Here is a 19,128-nt window from a genome sequence, read left to right as displayed (position 1 = left end):
ACACAGATTATGACTTCTAAATAATAGAGGCATGCATGTAAGAAAGAGTGGGAATGGGAGTCGGGCGATAGCAGCAGGTTAAACGCAGGTGGTGCAAAGCACAAGGACTGGCATAAGGATCCTGGTTCAAGCCCCCAGCTCCCCACCTGCAGAGGGGTCGCTTCACAAGCGGTGAAGCATGTCTGCAGGTGTCTCTCTTTTTCTCTCCCTCTGTCTTCCCCTCCTCTCTCCATTTCTCTCTGTCCTATCCAATGGCGACGACATCAATAACAACAACAATAACTACAACAACAAAAAAAGAACAAGGACAACAAAAGGGAATAAATAAATAAATAAATATTTTAAAACAAGAAATAAAAGTGTGGGAACTGCTTCTCTTCTTCTTGCCTTAACAACATGTCATTATGCACAGTGGAGACTGGTTTGAGAGGACTCTTGTGGAATGACTTTTGGTTGACTTATCAGAAACCCCAAATCACAGCTAGTTCATAGAGGTTTGGTCTAGAATAAATATCCAGTTGACTCACTTACAATTTCATTTTATCCTCAGCATCCAAGTAAAGATTTATTCTGAATACAAAATTATTTCTAACTGCTATATCTACAGAAAAGTACTCCAAGTCTTAAAAGGTGAATTTTTTTCAGTATGTTGGCTAATGGTTGGTTTTCAACACAAGTCACCTTCAATAATTTGATGTTATACAGACAGCTTTGGGTGGGAAAGATAATGGCTCTTACATCAGCATTTAAACAGTTGATGGCTCCAGGTGATTCCCTCCTCTGTGTCTCAGGGTGCCCATGCACTCACGCCATGTCTCCATCTGAGAGTCTTAGAGCACCCATCATCTCTGTCTAATATGGTCCACTTTGAGTGTGATCTTTCTCATGGAACACAACTCCTCCCCCATCTGGTTGCTCAGGTTGGAAGTTAACCTGGTTGACTTCCAACCTACCTCTGAGACTTACTACTCACCATTGCCTCTCCATGTGTTAGGTTGGCACACTACTCCCTGTTACAAACCATGACCACCTCTCACCTGATGCAGTCTTCAAATTCATCTTTCTGGATCCACTTTTGTCTTCCTCTCAGTCATCTTCATTGCACCCAAAGTGACATATCTCAACATGATGATATGACTATGTCATGCAACCTCCATCAAAAGGCTACAGATGCCTAGCACTTGGCACAATGCCTGGCACCTCCTCTGGATTTTTAGGACCGTTCAGTCTCAGACATGCCCTTCTCTGCTATCCACTTCTCTTAAGTCTCTTACCTTGGTTACTTTTCTTCAAAGCATACATCACTGTGTGTACATATACCATTGTGTGTGCATGATTTCCTCGTCACTTTGTGTTTTATCCAATAGAATGTAAACTCCAAAATGACACTGCTATGGTCTCATTACATACCTGACATGTAATAGGTGCTCATCAAATAGCTGTTGAAAACAGGGATATATGCAAGGCAGCTACTCAAGAAATGGATATGAGAACTTCTTTCTTCAAAAATCGATGTTAATAATACCCTACAATGAAAAAGAGATGAGCCACTTTTATGGTTTTCTTTTGGGGGAAAAAAATCGCTTTTCACTGCCTATCCTGAATGGCATTTTGATAGCTTTAATTCACCTTACCATATAGCATTACATAACAAGGAGTTAGATTTGGTTCACTTTATTTCAATCTCATTGCTCTGCAAAGTTCAGTCATATTTTTCATCCATAATCCTAATAGAAGCCACCGAGGGTTTGATAGGGGCAAATTCATGAAAAGCTACGACTTCTGGTGTCTTCACAATCAGACAAGCTGGGGATCAGACAGACCTGGATTTGAAGCTTTGCTTCAATATGTATTAGCAATGTCACTTTTGAAAATCACATGACTTTTCTCCCCAGAAAGCCTATAATCAGCAGGATCAGTTTAGCAACAGTACTGATAGTATTTTTAAGTACATGATATACAATCATCATGCATTATACCTAGTTATTATCCATACCTATTTCCAAGTCCCCATGATGGAAAAAGAACCCCAAGAGTGGGGTCGGGCAGTAGCATAGTGGGTTAAGCGGACATGGTGCAAAGCACAAGGACTGGCATAAGGATCCCGGTTCAAGCCCCTGGCTCCCCACCTGCAGAGGGGTGAAACAGGTCTGCAGGTGTCTGTCTTTCTCTCCCCCTCTCTGTCTTCCCCTCTTCTCTCGATTTCTCTCTGTCCTATCCAACAACAGCAGCAATGACAACAATAATAATAACAACAACAGCAAGGGCAATAAAAATGTATGAAAAATGGCCGCCAGGAGCAGTGAATTCGTAGTGCAGACACCGAGCCCCAGCAATAACCCTGGAGGGAAAAAAAAAAAAAAAAAAACACCAAGAATCCAGGAGAAACTCTCACAGCAATTCCTCTCCCCCAAAGCCTGGTAATAGAAATCACTAAGCACTAAGCATTATCTAACCAGCTTAGGGGACTGTTCTGGTAGCACCCTGCTGAGTTTAGACTCCTACCATTTCCTAAAGAGGACTGGAGATTCCATTATGTTCTTGCATTGATTGGAGCTCACTACAACTTCAGCTCCAGCTGAGCAATTTCCTATTCCAAGAGAATGGAAGTTCAATCCAATCACGAAATCTGAATGAGAAATATAATGTAAGAATAATTCCTCCACTTCAGTTTTTAGGAAACTTTTATTTATTCCTCTCTAGGGCATAAAAAGATTATTGAAAATATGCTCTGGTAAAATCGTTCATTTCTCTAAGTACCATGTACTTTGATGATATTAAAATCCTTTGCTTATAACAAACAATTCACTACAGTGCAATCAGTGAGTTTCAGGTCCAATTTCACATCTAGATGAGGGATTTCAAACATGGGAATGAGCACATTTTTTTAATAAATAAAAATGATGCACAAAATGAATGAAATAGTAAGTCTCAAATGAATTTCAGTGTTGTGGCAGTGCTTGTAGAGTGGGCACATTTTAAGGAGATTCTTATCAAAATGGGATATAAAAATTTCATGTGTCAGGGCCAGGCAGTGGTGCGCCCAGTTAAGAGCACATAGTACTAAGCACAAGGATCAGTGCAAGGATTCCAGTTCAAGCCCCCGGATCCCCACTTACAGGGCTTACACTTCACTAGTGGTAAAGCAGGTCTGCAAGTATCTATTTTTCTCTCTCCTTCTCTATCTCCCCTCCCCTCTCAACCTCTCTCTGTCCTATCCAATAAAATATGGGGGAGAAATGACTGACAGGAGCAGTGGATATGTAGTGCCATCACCAAGCCCCAGTGATAACCCTGGAGGCAAATAATAATAATAATAATAATAATAATGTATCGAAACATTGATTGGGTGATTCATTTTCTGTGGGTACTTAGTTAGTCAATGACAAAAGAGTTAAGTGTTTACTGCTTATTACTGAAGATGATAGGTCAGCAGCAATGATGAACTAAGTGGGCTCCTGGCTAATTAGAAGGAATGGAAAAAACATGCCTAAAAATTCTTTCCTAACTGAGAGGACCTGACTCTGGGAATACATTCAACTAAGCTGTGCCTCTGGACTCCTCTTTATTTTAACTTCAGTTTACCCATGACTCAAATTCATCTCCATTTTGCCCTCATATAGGAATCTTACCATTTTACCGTAACTTTTTACTTCAAACCTGCTATAAAGTCATTCATTATCATACAAAAAAATCAAATCAAATTGGTTGCAGTTATGTTTTCTGAATCAAAACCATACCCTTTGGTGTGGCTAATTTAAGATTCTACATTTAAAAGGCACTAGATGAGTCATAATGGTAAATAAGAAGACCGTGAAATGAGCATTCATATCTTTGCATATGAGAAGTTAAATGGATAATGTCTACCTACGAAAGATTTATTTTTGAGGTGAAAATTTTTAAGTAATTCATTTAATTAGCTATAACTATGTTCAAATGAATAATTTGAAGTCCTGCTGAAAGAATGAGGAAAATATTTTCAAGTCCAGGGAAGCCCTCTAAATGTTTCCTTTTGTTTATTATTCAGCAAACATGTATTAAGCACCCACAGTCTGCATGGCAATGCACAACAGAACAAGAAGCTAACCAGGCTTGGGTAGAGTTCACTGAATGGATTCATCTCTTAAATTGTCCATTCACCATGTATGAGGAAAGACTATAGAAATCAAAAGAATGAATCCATCTACAAAGAAATAAGGGGATGTGCATTTAAATTTCCTTTGGTTTTATATGCTAAAAACAGGGTTCTAGCTCCACTACCCTTTCTACTTCTTCAGGGACCCAGGAATTTTAAAAGAACCTTATCTCACTCAAGTAGTGAACTCTATGCTTATAGAGGTGAGCACAGCAATTTGCAAAGATGCTGTAGATACTGAGAGAGAAGACAGCACAGTAAGTCCAGGGAGATAAAGGGCAAAGCATTCTGAAGAACTGTTTCCACTCAAAAAGTAATTTTAGACTTAATTACATAGAGTAAGTTCGGGGTTTCAGAGCTGGATATTAGAGCTCATTTGGGTCACTGGCTTTCAACCTTCTGCATTAGTTACTGTATTAAAAAAGAAACTACAGATTCAGTTCTCATTCCCAAAGATTCTCAATCAGTTGGTCTAGACAGGGCTGGCCTGTGTAACAAGTGAGCTCCCTCTTCCTAATGACCACCATACTTGCTTTTCTGGCTAAGTACTGAGCACATCTCACATTCATTCTATATTTTTAAATACTATTTGGAACTTTCACATCCATAACTTATATTCAGAGTGTAATGCAAAGAAAACACATTTGATGTTTCAATTTGAGTGCAGTTCAAATCTCTGTTACTGAGCTCACGGAAGAGCTCTAATACCAGGCTGAGTTTGCTTTGCCAACTTTCTTCCTTATGTGAGAATGCCCTCTGTCAGTCTCTTCCAGAGTTCTAAAAGGTCCACACAGTCTGGAGGCTTGTTCAACTTCATCATCTGCAACTTAGCATCGAACATGGTGTTTGCCATTTTGACTCAAAACTCAATTGTTGAATGAAAACCCCTTTATTTTGCTTTGCTAAGAAATGAGACTGTGACTTAATCAACTTTTGTAGAATAATCACATACCAATAAAAGTACTGAAGAAATGATTTTATAAAGGAGTAGCTTTTAAGTGACTGTATTACAAGAGCTGTAGCCCAATTTTCCTGACATCAACGGGTTGACTGTCAGTTATAATAGTATCTACTATTGATAGCACTGCATGCACTCTATTAATAAGAATTACCAGTGCATCAGGTCAACAAGTCTTCTGTCCAGTAGCCTGATTTTCCCAACAATCAACTCTACAAATTCCCATGAGGCAGTCAGGTTGCAATGCCATGTTCAAGCGTGTTGAGGGATGCGATTTTCTAACTGGGGGGGCAATGCCAATAAATCAAAGAGGTCAAAGACTCGGTTGGACTTGCCTTTTCATTTGTAGGCTGCATGTTCCTCTCACAGAGGAAACTAGCACCTGCATACTAATCTAGTCAACTGAACCATGTGGAAACCAACCTGTCCTTCTTTCTGGAGTCTGCTGTCAAACATAACTATCAGCTAATGGCACCACTCCGAAGCTCTTGTACACGGTTCAGCCACAGGGTCTCTCCCTTCCTATTTTACACAGAACAAAATGTAGTTAAGTGAAATAGTCCTTACTCTCCTTACCTCTCCTGGATCTGCTGTGACCTTATAAAACGCATCTGAATACAAAAGACAGTTTGTCCTTATTGAGCTCTCATTCATCTATATGCTGAAGGTCCTCATCCTATATCTCTTTTATTTGTCACTGAAGGCACTACCGATGTGCAGTAAACATTGGCAGAATAAATTTAATAACAAGCTTTTTGTCTTTGGAAGGAAATAACCATTATTACCAGCTGGCAAGATAAAGAGTTTAGTACCTCTGGTGACTCAAAGGGGTCACTTAATATTGTGGGAAGCAGAACAATCGGTGGCTATTTAGAACTAAATTTTTATTAAGCTGGTCAAGTCAATTCAATCTCACCTTTTCAGCTTCACCATTTTGACCCAACACACAGCCAGATCCTATACATTTCTCTACTAAGGCTGATTGCTCTGTATCCTAATAAATAGAGACCTTTTTTCCACTCTTTTATCTAGTTCATGTAGAAATAAGCAACACAAAATTCCACTGAAGTCAGCTGTAATGACACATGTCTAAATATAGTAGACACAAATAACTAGTCAGAAAATCAATGCTAAAAATTAGCACCAGAAAAATTAGCTATGGTAGGAATATTCTACACACACACACACACACACACTGACTTAGTCTATGCTATATAACTGACATGAACCAGAGGGCTAGTGAGGAAATAGTGGGTAATTTAAGGGATTAATTTTAGATCTAACTGTATGATTAAAGTCAAAGTTAATAGAAGGAACTAGGTTGTGAATGGACCACAACATTAGAAGTTTCTAGCAGAGGATCAGATATAGAGCAGGTATTCAGTAAAAGTCTTTTTTTACTGAGTGAATGAGTGAGTGAGTGAGTGAGTGAGTGAGTGAGTGAGTGAGTGGGTGGATGGTCCTCTACAGAGTTTTAGAATGTAATATCGAGATTTGGAGACAAATAGTCTAGTCACAAGTATTGATTAAGGGCTGGCAAAATAGCTCACTTGGGTAGTGTGCTGCTGGAGCTCCAGTGGCGCAGTCAGTTAGCGTGTGGTACTTATATGGATAATGTGCTACTTTGTCGTGTTCAAGACCCATGCTTGAATCCAGCCCCCACTGCACTGAAGGAAGCTTTAATGCTGTGGTCTCTTTTTACCCTCTCTTTGCCTTTTCTGTCTCTATCTGGAAAAAAAAAAAACACAAGAATGGATTAATAATCTAGATTTTGTGAAAGGGTTGAATATAATGTAGGTGCTTCTGTTTATTAATTAAAATGACCACAGAGTCATTATTCTTACCCTTAATTCCTCAGCCTGAAAAGTTAATGAACTGTATCTGTTCCATGAATAATTAAGTTGAACTCAAAAGAGAACTCCCCATTTCCAAAGCCTCCCACACCACGAGTAAACTGTGAGTCAGCCTCTTACTTCTGAGGAATTTTAAGCATCTTCCATTTGATTTGACTGACAACCAATCTGAGCTTCCTCTGCCTCTCTTCTCACAGGAAGAAGATGTGACCCGCGAAAGCCGCTTTAATTTCAGTGGCTATGGAATGGGCCACTGCCTCCAAGTGAAAGATGGAACAGCTGTCAAGGCCGCCCCTGCCAACCCGATCCCCCAACCCCCCAAAGATGGAGATGCCATCAAGAAGAAGTTTGTGGACCGAGCGAAAAGGATTGACACAATATCTCGAGCTGCCTTCCCGCTGGCCTTCCTCATCTTCAATATCTTTTACTGGATCACCTACAAGATCATTCGGCATGAAGATGTCCACAAAAAATAGAGGTGCCCTCCAGACCCAGGGACCTCCTTGCCTACATGTGTGCTTGTAAATACACAGTGAAATTGTCTATCACTCTGACCGAGGAGCAGATTGGGGGAGGGGGGAGGGGGGTCCACGGGGGAGGGTTCCCTGGCACCTACATAAATAAAGCTAAGCTATCGGGGCCATAAAGGAAAGCCTTCACACAAGTGTAAGCTGTTGCAGAATTGCAAGAAGCCTGATTCCTTTCACAGTCTTTTACATTGTTCTTTCAGATGATGCATCAACTGGGCAGGATATACAAGTTCTCGAGGGCTATTTCTCTTTTGGTTTGGTTTGGTTTTGACTAATTCTGGTACTGAGAAGTTAGCTTAAACACACATACAAACACAAACACACAAATGCTTACCATCTGATGGCAGTGACTAGCCTATAGTGTGAGTCAAGGACCAAACTTCTTCAGGAAAATGCTGCCTCGTTTTTAACAAGCCTCTGGAGCTGCATTCTTTACAATGTCTGTAATTAGTGTTTCACCAAAAAAAAAAAAAAAATCCTTTTGTGGGTCGTAAATTATTTCTACTTACTGACAAACAGCAAAACAGATCAATGAAACAACAGCAAAATAACCACTAATGACAATGAACAGATTTCTACTTTACTGTCTCTGGAGGTGTGCATTTTAATATTTCTTTTTCTTTCCTAGATGTAATTTTGAGGTTTCAATTGTGTGCTGTGCAGTTTGGTTTGATAGTATACTCTCCTAGAGATCAATTTTGTTTTAGATCCAAGTTAGTGCACTACATGCACCCCCCACCCCCATCTTCAGCTATATTTACGCGTGACTTCAAGTGCTCAAGTGTAACTTAGCCATTGCAACCTTTCAGCCACAATATTTATGGAGATGGTGTGTCCTGAACAGTGTAGCTCATATTAGCTTAAACTTCCCATTTCTGCTGCTCTCATTGTAGGTGTAACTACTAGTCCTAATGTCAACTGACCCGATGATTTCTACTGTCAAGCCAAGTGAATATTGTTTTAAATATCCTCAACTAACTGAAATGATTTTAAAATTGTCCTGAGATTTTCAAAACCCGTTGCCTTTTTGGTACCAGAGCTACGTGGTTTGAATTCTGGCTAGATGTCTTAAGCAAGGAAAAAAAAAAAAAACAATGTATTTTTGCTTACTCAGATAAAAGACAACCTGTAAAAGTATTATGAAAAATTAAATTTTACATGTGCTGTAAAAGGGGTTATTTAAGAAAAGTATTTGTTCAATTCCAATAAAGCTATGTGTGCCACAGAACTTCTCTAAGAGTATCAATTTTTCAATACAATGTACATAATTTAGATAACAGTGGAACTTGGGTTTTTGTCTCTGATCTTCCTCTTAAACTTGAAGTATTTACATAGCTACTGTAATATTGCTATAGTATAGTAGTAGCTCATAACATCCCCATGAAGAAATAAAAATTACGTTTTTGGGGTTTTTTTGTAGAAATAAAGACATGAAGTGGTCCAGGAGGTGGCACAATGGATAAAGCATTGGATTCTCAGGCATGAGGTCCAGAGTTCAATCCCTGGCAGCACATGTACCAGAATGATGTCTGGTTCTTTCTCTCTCTCCTATCTTTCTCATAAATAAATAAAATCTTTTATAAAAAAAAGAAAGAAAGACATGAAGACATGGAAGCATTAACAGCTATTGTAAGCAGAATCTAATACTAGGCATATCACATGAGATATGGAAATGTTCTAAGAGAACTGAAGAATTATATCAGTTAAAAGAAAATCTTTACAATCTACCTATCCTAATCTACAATCTGTCCTAACATTGTCATGAATGGAATTCTAATATGAAAAAAAAAATCTGAAGGGGCTAGGCAGTTGGGCACGCATTTAAGCACACAGATTGCCATGAGCAAGGACTCGGGTTTGAGTCCTGGCTCCCTACCTGCAGGAAGGACACTTCACAAGTGGTGAAGCAGGTCTGCAGATGTTTCTCTTTCTCTCTCCCTCTCTGTCTCGCCCTCGCCTCTCAATTTCTCTCTCTCCTATCAAAACAAAATAGAAAAAAAAATGGCCGCCATGTGCAGTGGACACGTAGTGCTGTCACCAAGCCCCAGCAACAACCCTGGTGGCAATTAAAAAAAAAAAAATCTGAGTACTCCAGTGGTATGGCACTTGGCTTTTACAGATTTTGCTTAACCAAAGATATCCATCATAATACTTTCAAGATGTAGACTCATAAATCACTGACTTTCAAACCTAGTAAAATATTGGATCATTTCCATAGAAAGGACTGTCGGAGAGTGACCAAAAGCATGAATTGTGAAGACAGAAAGACTAGTTTGACCACCTGTTCACAGTGCAATCTGGAATATTAACTAACTTTTCTGAGTATTTCTTGATCCATAGAGTTTCTTTTCCTTCCTTCCCTCCCTCCTTCCTTCCTCCCTTCCTTCCTTCCTTGCTTGCTTCTTTTCTTTATTTCTTGTCATTAGGGCTTCACCACTCAGGATTGACATTTTTAAAAGAAAAACAGATAGAGACAGATAGAGGGAAAGACATCGTATCACTAAAATTTTCCCCACTGCAGTAGGAGCTGGGCTCAGACTTGTGTAACACGCATGACAAAGCAAGCACACTAGTCAGCTGAACTATCTTGCCAGCCTGATCCATATACTTTCAAGAGATTGAGCTGAGAATGATGTGAGTAAAGCCACTGCCTTGGTGTCTAACACATAATAAATTCTCAATAAGTAATAGATGATAATAAGACTATTATTATGTGTATGAATAGTATTGCCTATCCACTAAGCAAGAAGCTTCACAATATCTAACTTTGACAAGAACCATGCCATGATTTTTTGTATCATTCCTAAAAGTCTTTTTTTTTTTTTTTTTTGCCTCCAGGGTTATCGCTGGGGCTTGGTGCCTGCACTACGAATCCACTGCTCCTGGAGGCCATTATTCCCATTTTGTTGCCCTTGTTGTTGTTGTTGTTGTTACTGTTATTGTTTCCACTGCTGTTGCTGTTGTTGGATTGGACAGAGAGAAGTCAAGAGGGGAGGAAAAGACAGGGGGAGAGAAAGATAAGACACCTGCAGACCTGCTTCACTTCCCGTGAAGCAATCCACCTGCAGGTGGGAAGCCAGGGTCTCAACCAGGACCCTTAACGCCAGTCCCTGCGTTTCGTGCCATGTGCACTTATCCCATTGCACTACCACCCAGCCACCCTAAAAGTCTGTGTTATCGCTTATTCCTTTCCAAGCAAGTAAGGCAGTCTTTGGTCAGTCTCAAATCTCTCCCTCTCATGCAACACAGTGAAACTGAGGCTAAAATGCTTCCCAAAGATGGGGCTGTTCCACAAGTATTCTAGGGAAAGCTCTGGTGGCGTATCTGACCAGAGAGGAAGGTCCAAGGTGGGGGGGGGGCACTAAGCCAAAAGTTGGATCTAGTGAATATGTATGTCATATAATCTTGTGGGCAGTGTGATCCCTGCATAAGAAAATCTAGAAAAAGATTCACTCCTAAACAAATCTGCCCAGTCACTCAATTAGGCAAAGGTATTTGGGATGGATATCTTGGGTAGCTGGAGAAGTCCCTGATTTCTCTGAATCTAATTCAGTATGAAGAGCTCCTTCATGTATTAAATTGGGTTATATATAGAAGAAAAATCACAGGGGGCAGAAGGAGATAGCATAATGGTTATGCAAAAAGCTGTAATACCTGAGAACAGGAGGTTGGTCTCAATCCCCTGAACCACCATCCATAAGCCAGAGCTAAGCACTGATCTGGTTAAAAAAAAAAATCACTAGGGAATCAGGTGGTCGTGCAGCAGGTTAAGTGCACATGGCACAAAGCACAAGGACCGGCATGTGGATCCCAATTCGAGTCTCCGGCTCCCCACCTGCAGGGGAGTCACATCATAGGCGGTGAAGCAGGTCTGCAGGTGTCTGTCTTTCTCTCCCCCTCTCTGTCTTCCCCTCCTTTCTCCATTTCTCTCTGTCCTACCCAACGACAACGACATCAGTAACAACAACAATAAGAACTACAATAATAATAAAAACAAGGGAAACAAAAAGGAAATAAATAAAGAAATATTTTTAAATTAATGATGGCCATTAATTTTTAATAAATAAATATTTTTAAATGATGACCATTAAATATTTTTAAATTAATGATGGCCACTTAATGATGGCCATTTTGGCCAGTACCAGGCCGCCTCATCACCTGGGGTCCTACTCAGGAAATCCTTGGATTCCCCCATAGATACTATGGGCCTACACCTCTAATGGATCCCTCTCTTTACCATCACCGGTCACTTCCATCAGAAATATCATAAGCCCTTTTGTGGGTCTCTCCAGGACCTTGCCCTCGATATAGAACAATGGGAGGGATTGCCCCACTCTCTGAAGGGAGGCTGGATCGTCCTACTCTGCCACTAAAGGAAGACTGGTTCTGAAACCAGTGCAACCTAGAATGTTCCCAACTGTGACCAAGGACTGTGAGCTCAGACTGACAGGGACTCAGAGGCTATACAGTCTCCTGTGCTAAATATGAATATATATGGACTCTGGGTCAGATCGATATGGTAAACAATTTTAATTGTATTGATGTACTTTTTGCAAATTTGGGAGCCACTCTGCTGGAATTCAGCATTCTAGTTCTATTCTCTACTCTGACACCATCCTCCCAGACAAAATTTCTACTCCACCTCCATGTCAGCTACCAAGCTCAAGCAAAGATTACTAAAGTTCTGAGCTCTTTAGAGCCCTACCCCACTAAGGAAAAGTTAAAACAGGCTGGGGGGACGGATGGACCAGCCAACATCCATGTCCAGTGGAGAAGCAATTACAGAAGCCAGAACTTCTTCATTCAGCACCCCAAAAAGAATTTTGGTGCATACTACCAGAGAGGGAAAATGTTAAAGGAAGATGACCAGAGGGTTCTGAACCCCAATTCCATCAGGACCCTAAGTGTTTATCACTAGGAATCTTTGTTTTTATACCATTACTGAAAGGGAAAACACCAAACAAAGTTAGACACTGTTTTGCTTATTTGAGAAGGAAGAGGAAAAAGGAAGGACACTCGGAAGTAGTCATAGATGACTTAGAAAGGAAGTAAAGTAGTAATAGATGACTTAGAAAGGAAGTGAAGAGGGGGCTGGGTGGTGGTGCACCAGGTTAAATGCACATAGTATGAAGTGCAAGGACCGATGCAAGAGTCCCAGTTCAAGCCTCCAGCTCCCCACCTGCGGGGGATCGCCTTACAGCCATGAAGCAGGTCTGCTGGTGTCTATCTTTCTCTTTCCGTCTCTACCTCCCCCACCCCTCTCAATTTTTCTCTGTCCTATCAAAAAAAGAAAGAAAAATGGCTACAGGAACAGTGGATTCATAGTGCAGGCACCGAGCCCCAATGGAGGCAAAGAAGAAAAAAAAAAAGGAAGTGAAGACAGGGCCATAGAAGTAAATAAAAATGGCCAAAGATAGATAGACAGACAGACAGACAGACAGACACCCATATCTGTGACTTTGGGAGAACTATTGCAGTTTCTGCTGGAGGGAAATGGGGATACAGAACTCTGGCGGTGGGAATGGTATGGAATTATACCACTATTATAATTTAGAAAATCATTATTAAATCACTAATGCCTTAAAAAAAAAAAAGACAAAAATAATCTCAGGGGAAAGATCTCGAGTACCACATACTCTGGGGTAATATATAATTTTAACAGTAGTGGAGATTTTATTTAGGGCATTTTTCTTTCATGACAGTAACTAAAGGAAGACAAGAGTGAAATCAAGACTCTGAGGAAGAGAACTTAGTACCTGTTTTCATTAGATTGGAAGCTTCTAGAAGAAAATGACTATGTTTTCAGGGGTTCTCTACAATGCCTCAAATGCCCAGTGAAATTTTGGAGGATGATACAATGTGACATGTGACAGTGTTACATAAGTTTCCCCTCAACTGAGCAACAGCATGAGGTAACCCCTACCACCGTCTTTCCTATAATGTATTTCTACAGTATTTGTTTTAAAACATGTTTTAATTCCTACTACTTGTTTTAAAGACTGTATTGAGGGCAGAGGGTACATGCAAATAAACTCTCATGCCTGAGGCTCTAAAGTCCCAGGTTCAATCCCCTGCACCACCATAAGCCAGAGTTGAACAGTGCTCTGATTAAAAAAAATTAAAAAATAGGGAGTTGGGGGAGTCGGGCTGTAGCGCAGCGGGTTAAGCGCAGGTGGGGCAAAGCACAAGGACCGGCATAAGGATCCCGGTTCGAACCCCGGCTCCCTACCTGCAGGGGAGTCGCTTCACAGGCGGTGAAGCAGGTCTGCAGGTGTCTATCTTTCTCTCCTCCTCTCTGTCTTCCCCTCCTCTCTCCGTTTCTCTCTGTCCTATCCAACAACGACAACAACAATAATAACTACAACAATAAAACAACAAGGGCAACAAAAGGGAATAAATAAATTAAATAAATATTTTTAAAAAATAGGGAGTTGGATGGTAGCACAACGGGTTTAGCGCACAAGGCAAAAAGTGCAAGGACTGGCATAAGGATCCTGGTTCGAGCCCCCAGCTCCCCACCTGCAGGGGAGTCGCTTCATAGGTGGTGAAGCAGGTCTGCAGGTGTCTATCTTTCTCTCCTCCTGTCTTCCCCTCCTCTCTCCATTTCTCTCCATATGACGACATCAATAACAACAACAATAACTACAACAACAATAAAAAAACAAGGGCAACAAAGGGAAAATAATTTTTTTAATTTATTTATTTATTCCATTTGTTGCCCTTGTTGTTTTATTATTGTATTATTGTTATTATTGATGTTGTTGTTGGATAGGACAGAGAGAAATGGAGAGAGGAGGGGAAGACAGAGGGGGAGAGAAAGACAGACACCTGCAGACCTGCTTCACCGCCTGTGAAGCGACTCCCTTGCAGGTGGGGAGCCAGGGGCTCGAACCAGGATCCTTATGCTGGTTCTTGTGCTTTGCGCCACCTGCGTTTAACCCTCTGTGCTACCGCCTGATTCCCGGGAAAATAAATTTTAAAAATAAAAATAAAAAATAAAATAAAAAATTTAAAAATAATGTGTTGAGATGACTTAAAATATAAGAGGTTTTATGGCATTCTCAATATTTTGGCCTCAAACAGATACTAGAAACCAGACTGTCTATAGATTTTTTTTTAATTTTTCCAAATAGTGTCAGTGTGAAATTCCTCAACTATGCTGTTGAACAGAACTGTCAAATTCTGAAAGCAAAAAAAAAAAAAAATCTAATAAATACTAATATACATTTTTCTTCTTCCACTAACACCAAATAAGCAGGTCTTGGTCCAAACATAGCATAAACTTTCATATCACATAGCTCACAGTTCTGGAAAAGAAAAAAGAAAACCTATTCAGATTTGTTTCAGGATTTATGTATTCCCTATTTAATTCTGAAGTCAATTTGAGGGATGAATGCAAGTCATATGCCTGCCAGATATTCATTTTTAGTCTTTCACACAGTCTTCATAGATTGCAAGGCAGAAGAACTAAAGATAACACCACCAACTCATATTCAATATGGTGCTCTCAGCACAGCGACATGTTTTGGCATCTCCAATAGCATCCAACTGAAATGAGCCTCCCTGGTGGCCAGACCACTGAGTCACTATATATTTTTTCATGAGTACATCAGCAGAAACCCCAAGAGTCAAACACCTTTCCGTCAACCCAATCAACTATCAGACTAGAGGCTGGCCATCCAGTTTGTCTCCCAACCCTATAGCTATATCCTTTGACTATATTCACACTGTCCAGGAAGATAAAAGCCTAGAAAATCAGAAGTCAACTTTATTCCTAGGCATTTGATTGATTTTGCTGAAACAGTAAATGGGAGTGATTTCTGGATGTCTTCTTCTTCAGATTTAGTGTTTGCATAAAGAAATGCCACTGATTTTTGTACATTGATTTTGTAGCCTGATACCTTGCTATATTGCCTAACAACTTCCAGTAATTTTCTACTGGATTCTTTAGGTCTTTCTATGTATACTATCATATCATATGCAAATAGTGAGAGCTTGACTTCTTCCCTTCCAATCTGTATCCCTTTGATTTCTTTTTCTTGCCTGATTGCTATGGCAAGTACTTCCAATACTATGTTGAAGAGTAACGGTGACAGTGGACAGCCCTGTCTAGGCCCCGATCTGAGGGGGAATGCTTTCAGCTTCTCTCCATTGAGTATGATGTTGGTTGTAGGTTTGCTATATATAGACTCCACTATCGTGAGGAATTTCCCATCTATTCCCATTTTCTGTAGAGTTTTGAGCATGAATGGGTGTTGGATTTTGTCAAAGGCTTTCTCTGCATCTATTGAGATAATCATGTGGTTTTTGGCTTTGCTTTTATTGATGTGATGAATGACATTGATTGATTTACGGATGTTGAACCAGCCTTGCATTCCTGGGATGAATCCCACTTGGTCATGATGAACAATCTTTTTGATGTGTTGCTGTATCCGGTTGGCCAAGATCTTGTTTAATATTTTGGCATCTATGTTCATCAGAGATATTGGTCTGTAGTTTTCCTTTTTTGTTCTGTCCCTATCAGCTTTTGGTATCAGGGTGATGTTGGCTTCATAAAAGGTGGAAGGGAGTATTCCTGTTTCTTCAATCTTATGGAATAGCTTATGAAGTATGGGTATTAACTGTTTCCTGAAAGTTTTGTAGAATTCATTTGTGAAGCCATCTGGTCCAGGACTTTTGTTGTTGGGGAGATTCTTAATAACGGTTTCAATTTCTTTGTCTGTGATTGGTGCATTTAGATTTTGTAGTTCTTCTTGGTTCAGTTTTGTACTCCTATGTTCATAGCAGCACAATTCATAATAGCTAAAACCTGGAAGCAACCCAGGTGCCCAACAACAGATGAGTGGCTGAGAAAGCTGTGGTATATATACACAATGGAATACTATGCAGCTATCAAGAACAATGAACCCACCTTCTCTGACCCATCTTGGACAGAGCTAGAAGGAATTATGTTAAGTGAACTAAGTCAGAAAGATAAAGATGAGTATGGGATGATCCCACTCATCAACAGAAGCTGACTAAGAAGATCTGAAAGGGAAACTAAAAGCAGGACCTGATCAAATTGTAAGTAGGGCACCAAAGTAAAAACCCAGTGGTGAGGGGTAGGCATGTAGCTTCCTGGGCCAGTCGGGGGTGGGAGTGGGCGGGAGGGATGGGTCACAGTCCTTTGGTGGTGGGAATGGTGTTTATGTACACTCCTAGCAAAATGTAGACATATAAATCAGTAGCTAATTAATATGAGAGGGGGAAATCAATTGTATGTCTCAAAGTTTCTCAAAAGACAAACTGAATCTTTTTAATATATAGGCTATGTATTTGATATGCGGACTGTCTCAAAAGCCTAGACCAAGTAGATTAGAAGCTTCCAATAGCACAGCTATATACAAGATACTGGGTACTGTCCAGCAAACCATAACAAAGGGACTTTTCAAAGTTAACCCAATTAACAAATAATGTGATGATAATATTAACTATTGAGTGTCTTTTTGAACCCTAAGACAGCAGGAACCTCACATCTTCACTATAGAGCCCCTACTTCCCCCAGTCCTGGAACCCTTGGATAGGGCCCACTTTCCCGTATGCATCTCCCAATCCAAACCAAATAACATTGCATCCGCCGATCACAACCTAACCAAAGCAACGATTGCTACCTCAACATGCTTCACCTCAGAATGTATCCAGAGACTTCACGTGTGGAATGACAACCCTTCAGCTTCATTACTCGGGTGAGACCTTTCCTTTAATAGTACACTCTAATTTCATCTCAGGTAGTTCACTTTCTAACAAAGTCCCATAACCTAGATATACACCAGTTTCTGTGAGAGAGAGCTTATGTGCACACGTATCCATAAACTACTGCAAAATATATACCTGAAAGCAGGACTACACTAGAGTTTGCAGTGAGTACCTCCCTAACACTTCCTCTCCACTATTCCAAGCTTGGGATCCATGATTGCTCAACAAATTGTTTGGCTTCATATGTTAACTCTCTTTTCAATCACCAGGTTCCAGATGCCACCAGGATGCTGGCTAGGCTTCCCTGGATTGAAGACCCCACCAATGTGTCCTGGAGCTCAGCTTCCCCAGAGTCACACCCTACTAGGGAAAGAGAGAGGCAGACTGGGGGTATGGACCGACCAGTCAACGCCCATGTTCAGCGGGGAAGCAATTACAGAAGCCAGACCTTCTACCTTCTGCAACCCTCAACGACCCTGGGTCCATGCTCCCAGAGGGATAGAGAATGGGAAAGCTATCAGGGGAGGGGGTGGGTTATGGGGATTGGGTGTTGGGAATTGTGTGGAGTTGTACCCCTCCTACCTTATGCTTTTGTTCACTAATCCTTTCTTAAATAAAAAATTTTAAAAAAAAAAGAAAATCAGAAGTCATGGTGCCGGGTATGGATTCAGAACACTGGTGGTGGGTGTGGTGTGGAATTATATACTGTAATCTTCCAATCTTATAACCTACTGTTAATCACAAATTTAAAAATTAAGTAAAAACAAAGTCATGGTACCACTGACCCACCCTCACAGATGACCAAAAAAATGCTAAGTGTAATTTTTAAAAGTTGGGGGGCCAGTGTTAGCACATCTGGTTGAGCGAGCGCACATATTACCAGGAGCAGGGACCCAGGTTCAAGCCCCAGCCCCTCCTTGCAGGGGAGGTGCTTCATGAGCGGCGAAGCATGTCTACAAGTATCTCTCTCTTTCTCTTTCTCTCTCTTTATCTCTCTCTCTCTCTCTCTCCCTCCCTCCCTCCTCTTCAACTTCTCTCTGTCCTATCAAATAAAATATAGAGAAAAAAGAAAAAAACAGAGGTAACAGCTCATATGTTGCACAGTGAAGAACATCTTCACACAAAATCAATGTCTTGCATGATTGAGTGGCAACAAAGATACTGAGGTTATAAAAGAAAAAAACCAGAAGAATTCAGTTTAGGAACAGATGTCCATTTATGGAGGGGAAAATGACTTCCACATCATCGCCTATGTCCCTATATAAGAAAAAAAGCAATCCTCCTACTTTGGAACACAAGCATGTTGAAAATCAGTGATAGACAGAATTTTCCCAAGTTGAAGGTACTGTATATTCCAGACTCCAAGACAGCATTTAGAAGCATATTATCACTTGAGTACCAATGATTTATAAATCAGTGAGTGTCTACAAAGAGGAGAAGAAAGCTCTGGGAACAAAACTAGGCTTCTGGGAGGACCAAGGTCATGGAATGCACATCTCGCTCAGTCTTCATGAAGACTGAAGCTTCATCAGAGGTTAAGAGGGGGAGCGCACCATGGACTAGAGTGGAATGGGCTTGATTTGCCCATCCTTCTGGCAGGGAGGCAACATGGTTATAGAGGCATAGTGGGTGGAGTCAGATCTGAGCTCCATTTCTCCCTCTGTCTCATCTTTGCAGAGTATCCTTTACAGTTTTGTGCCCCGGTACTGAAGATACTGTAGGGTATAAGTAATAATATCTACCTCAGACATTGAATTTGAAATCAATGGGTACCTGCCACTTACTTAATAGCTACAGAATAAATATTATTATAAATAAATAGATAGATATACAGCAGAAACCCACCCCAAGAGTTTCTTTCACAGCAACTGATATATTTTATTTTTCTTATGACACCATTCAGAGTCTATCACCTTT

General features: G+C 40.5%; 1 protein-coding gene across 3 annotated transcripts in view; it reads left to right on the top strand.

Moving 5' to 3' along the window:
• The window catches only part of GLRA2 (glycine receptor alpha 2), a 188,579-nt gene extending 179,887 nt beyond the window's left edge, over positions 1 to 8,692 (top strand). For all 3 annotated transcript variants that reach the window (XM_007517486.3, XM_007517484.3, XM_060183025.1), the window contains one exon: positions 7,144 to 8,692. In XM_007517486.3, the coding sequence (XP_007517548.1) occupies positions 7,144 to 7,422 (279 nt within the window). In that variant the 3' untranslated portion in view covers positions 7,423 to 8,692. The remainder of the gene's footprint in view (positions 1 to 7,143) is intronic.
• Positions 8,693 to 19,128: the final 10,436 nt, after the last annotated feature.

Source organism: Erinaceus europaeus, chromosome X (assembly GCF_950295315.1).
Source record: "Erinaceus europaeus chromosome X, mEriEur2.1, whole genome shotgun sequence".
In the NCBI taxonomy this organism is placed as follows: domain Eukaryota; kingdom Metazoa; phylum Chordata; class Mammalia; order Eulipotyphla; family Erinaceidae; genus Erinaceus; species Erinaceus europaeus.
The sequence above is the reverse complement of the archived record's forward strand: the minus strand, read 5'-3'. Positions and strand labels throughout refer to the sequence as shown.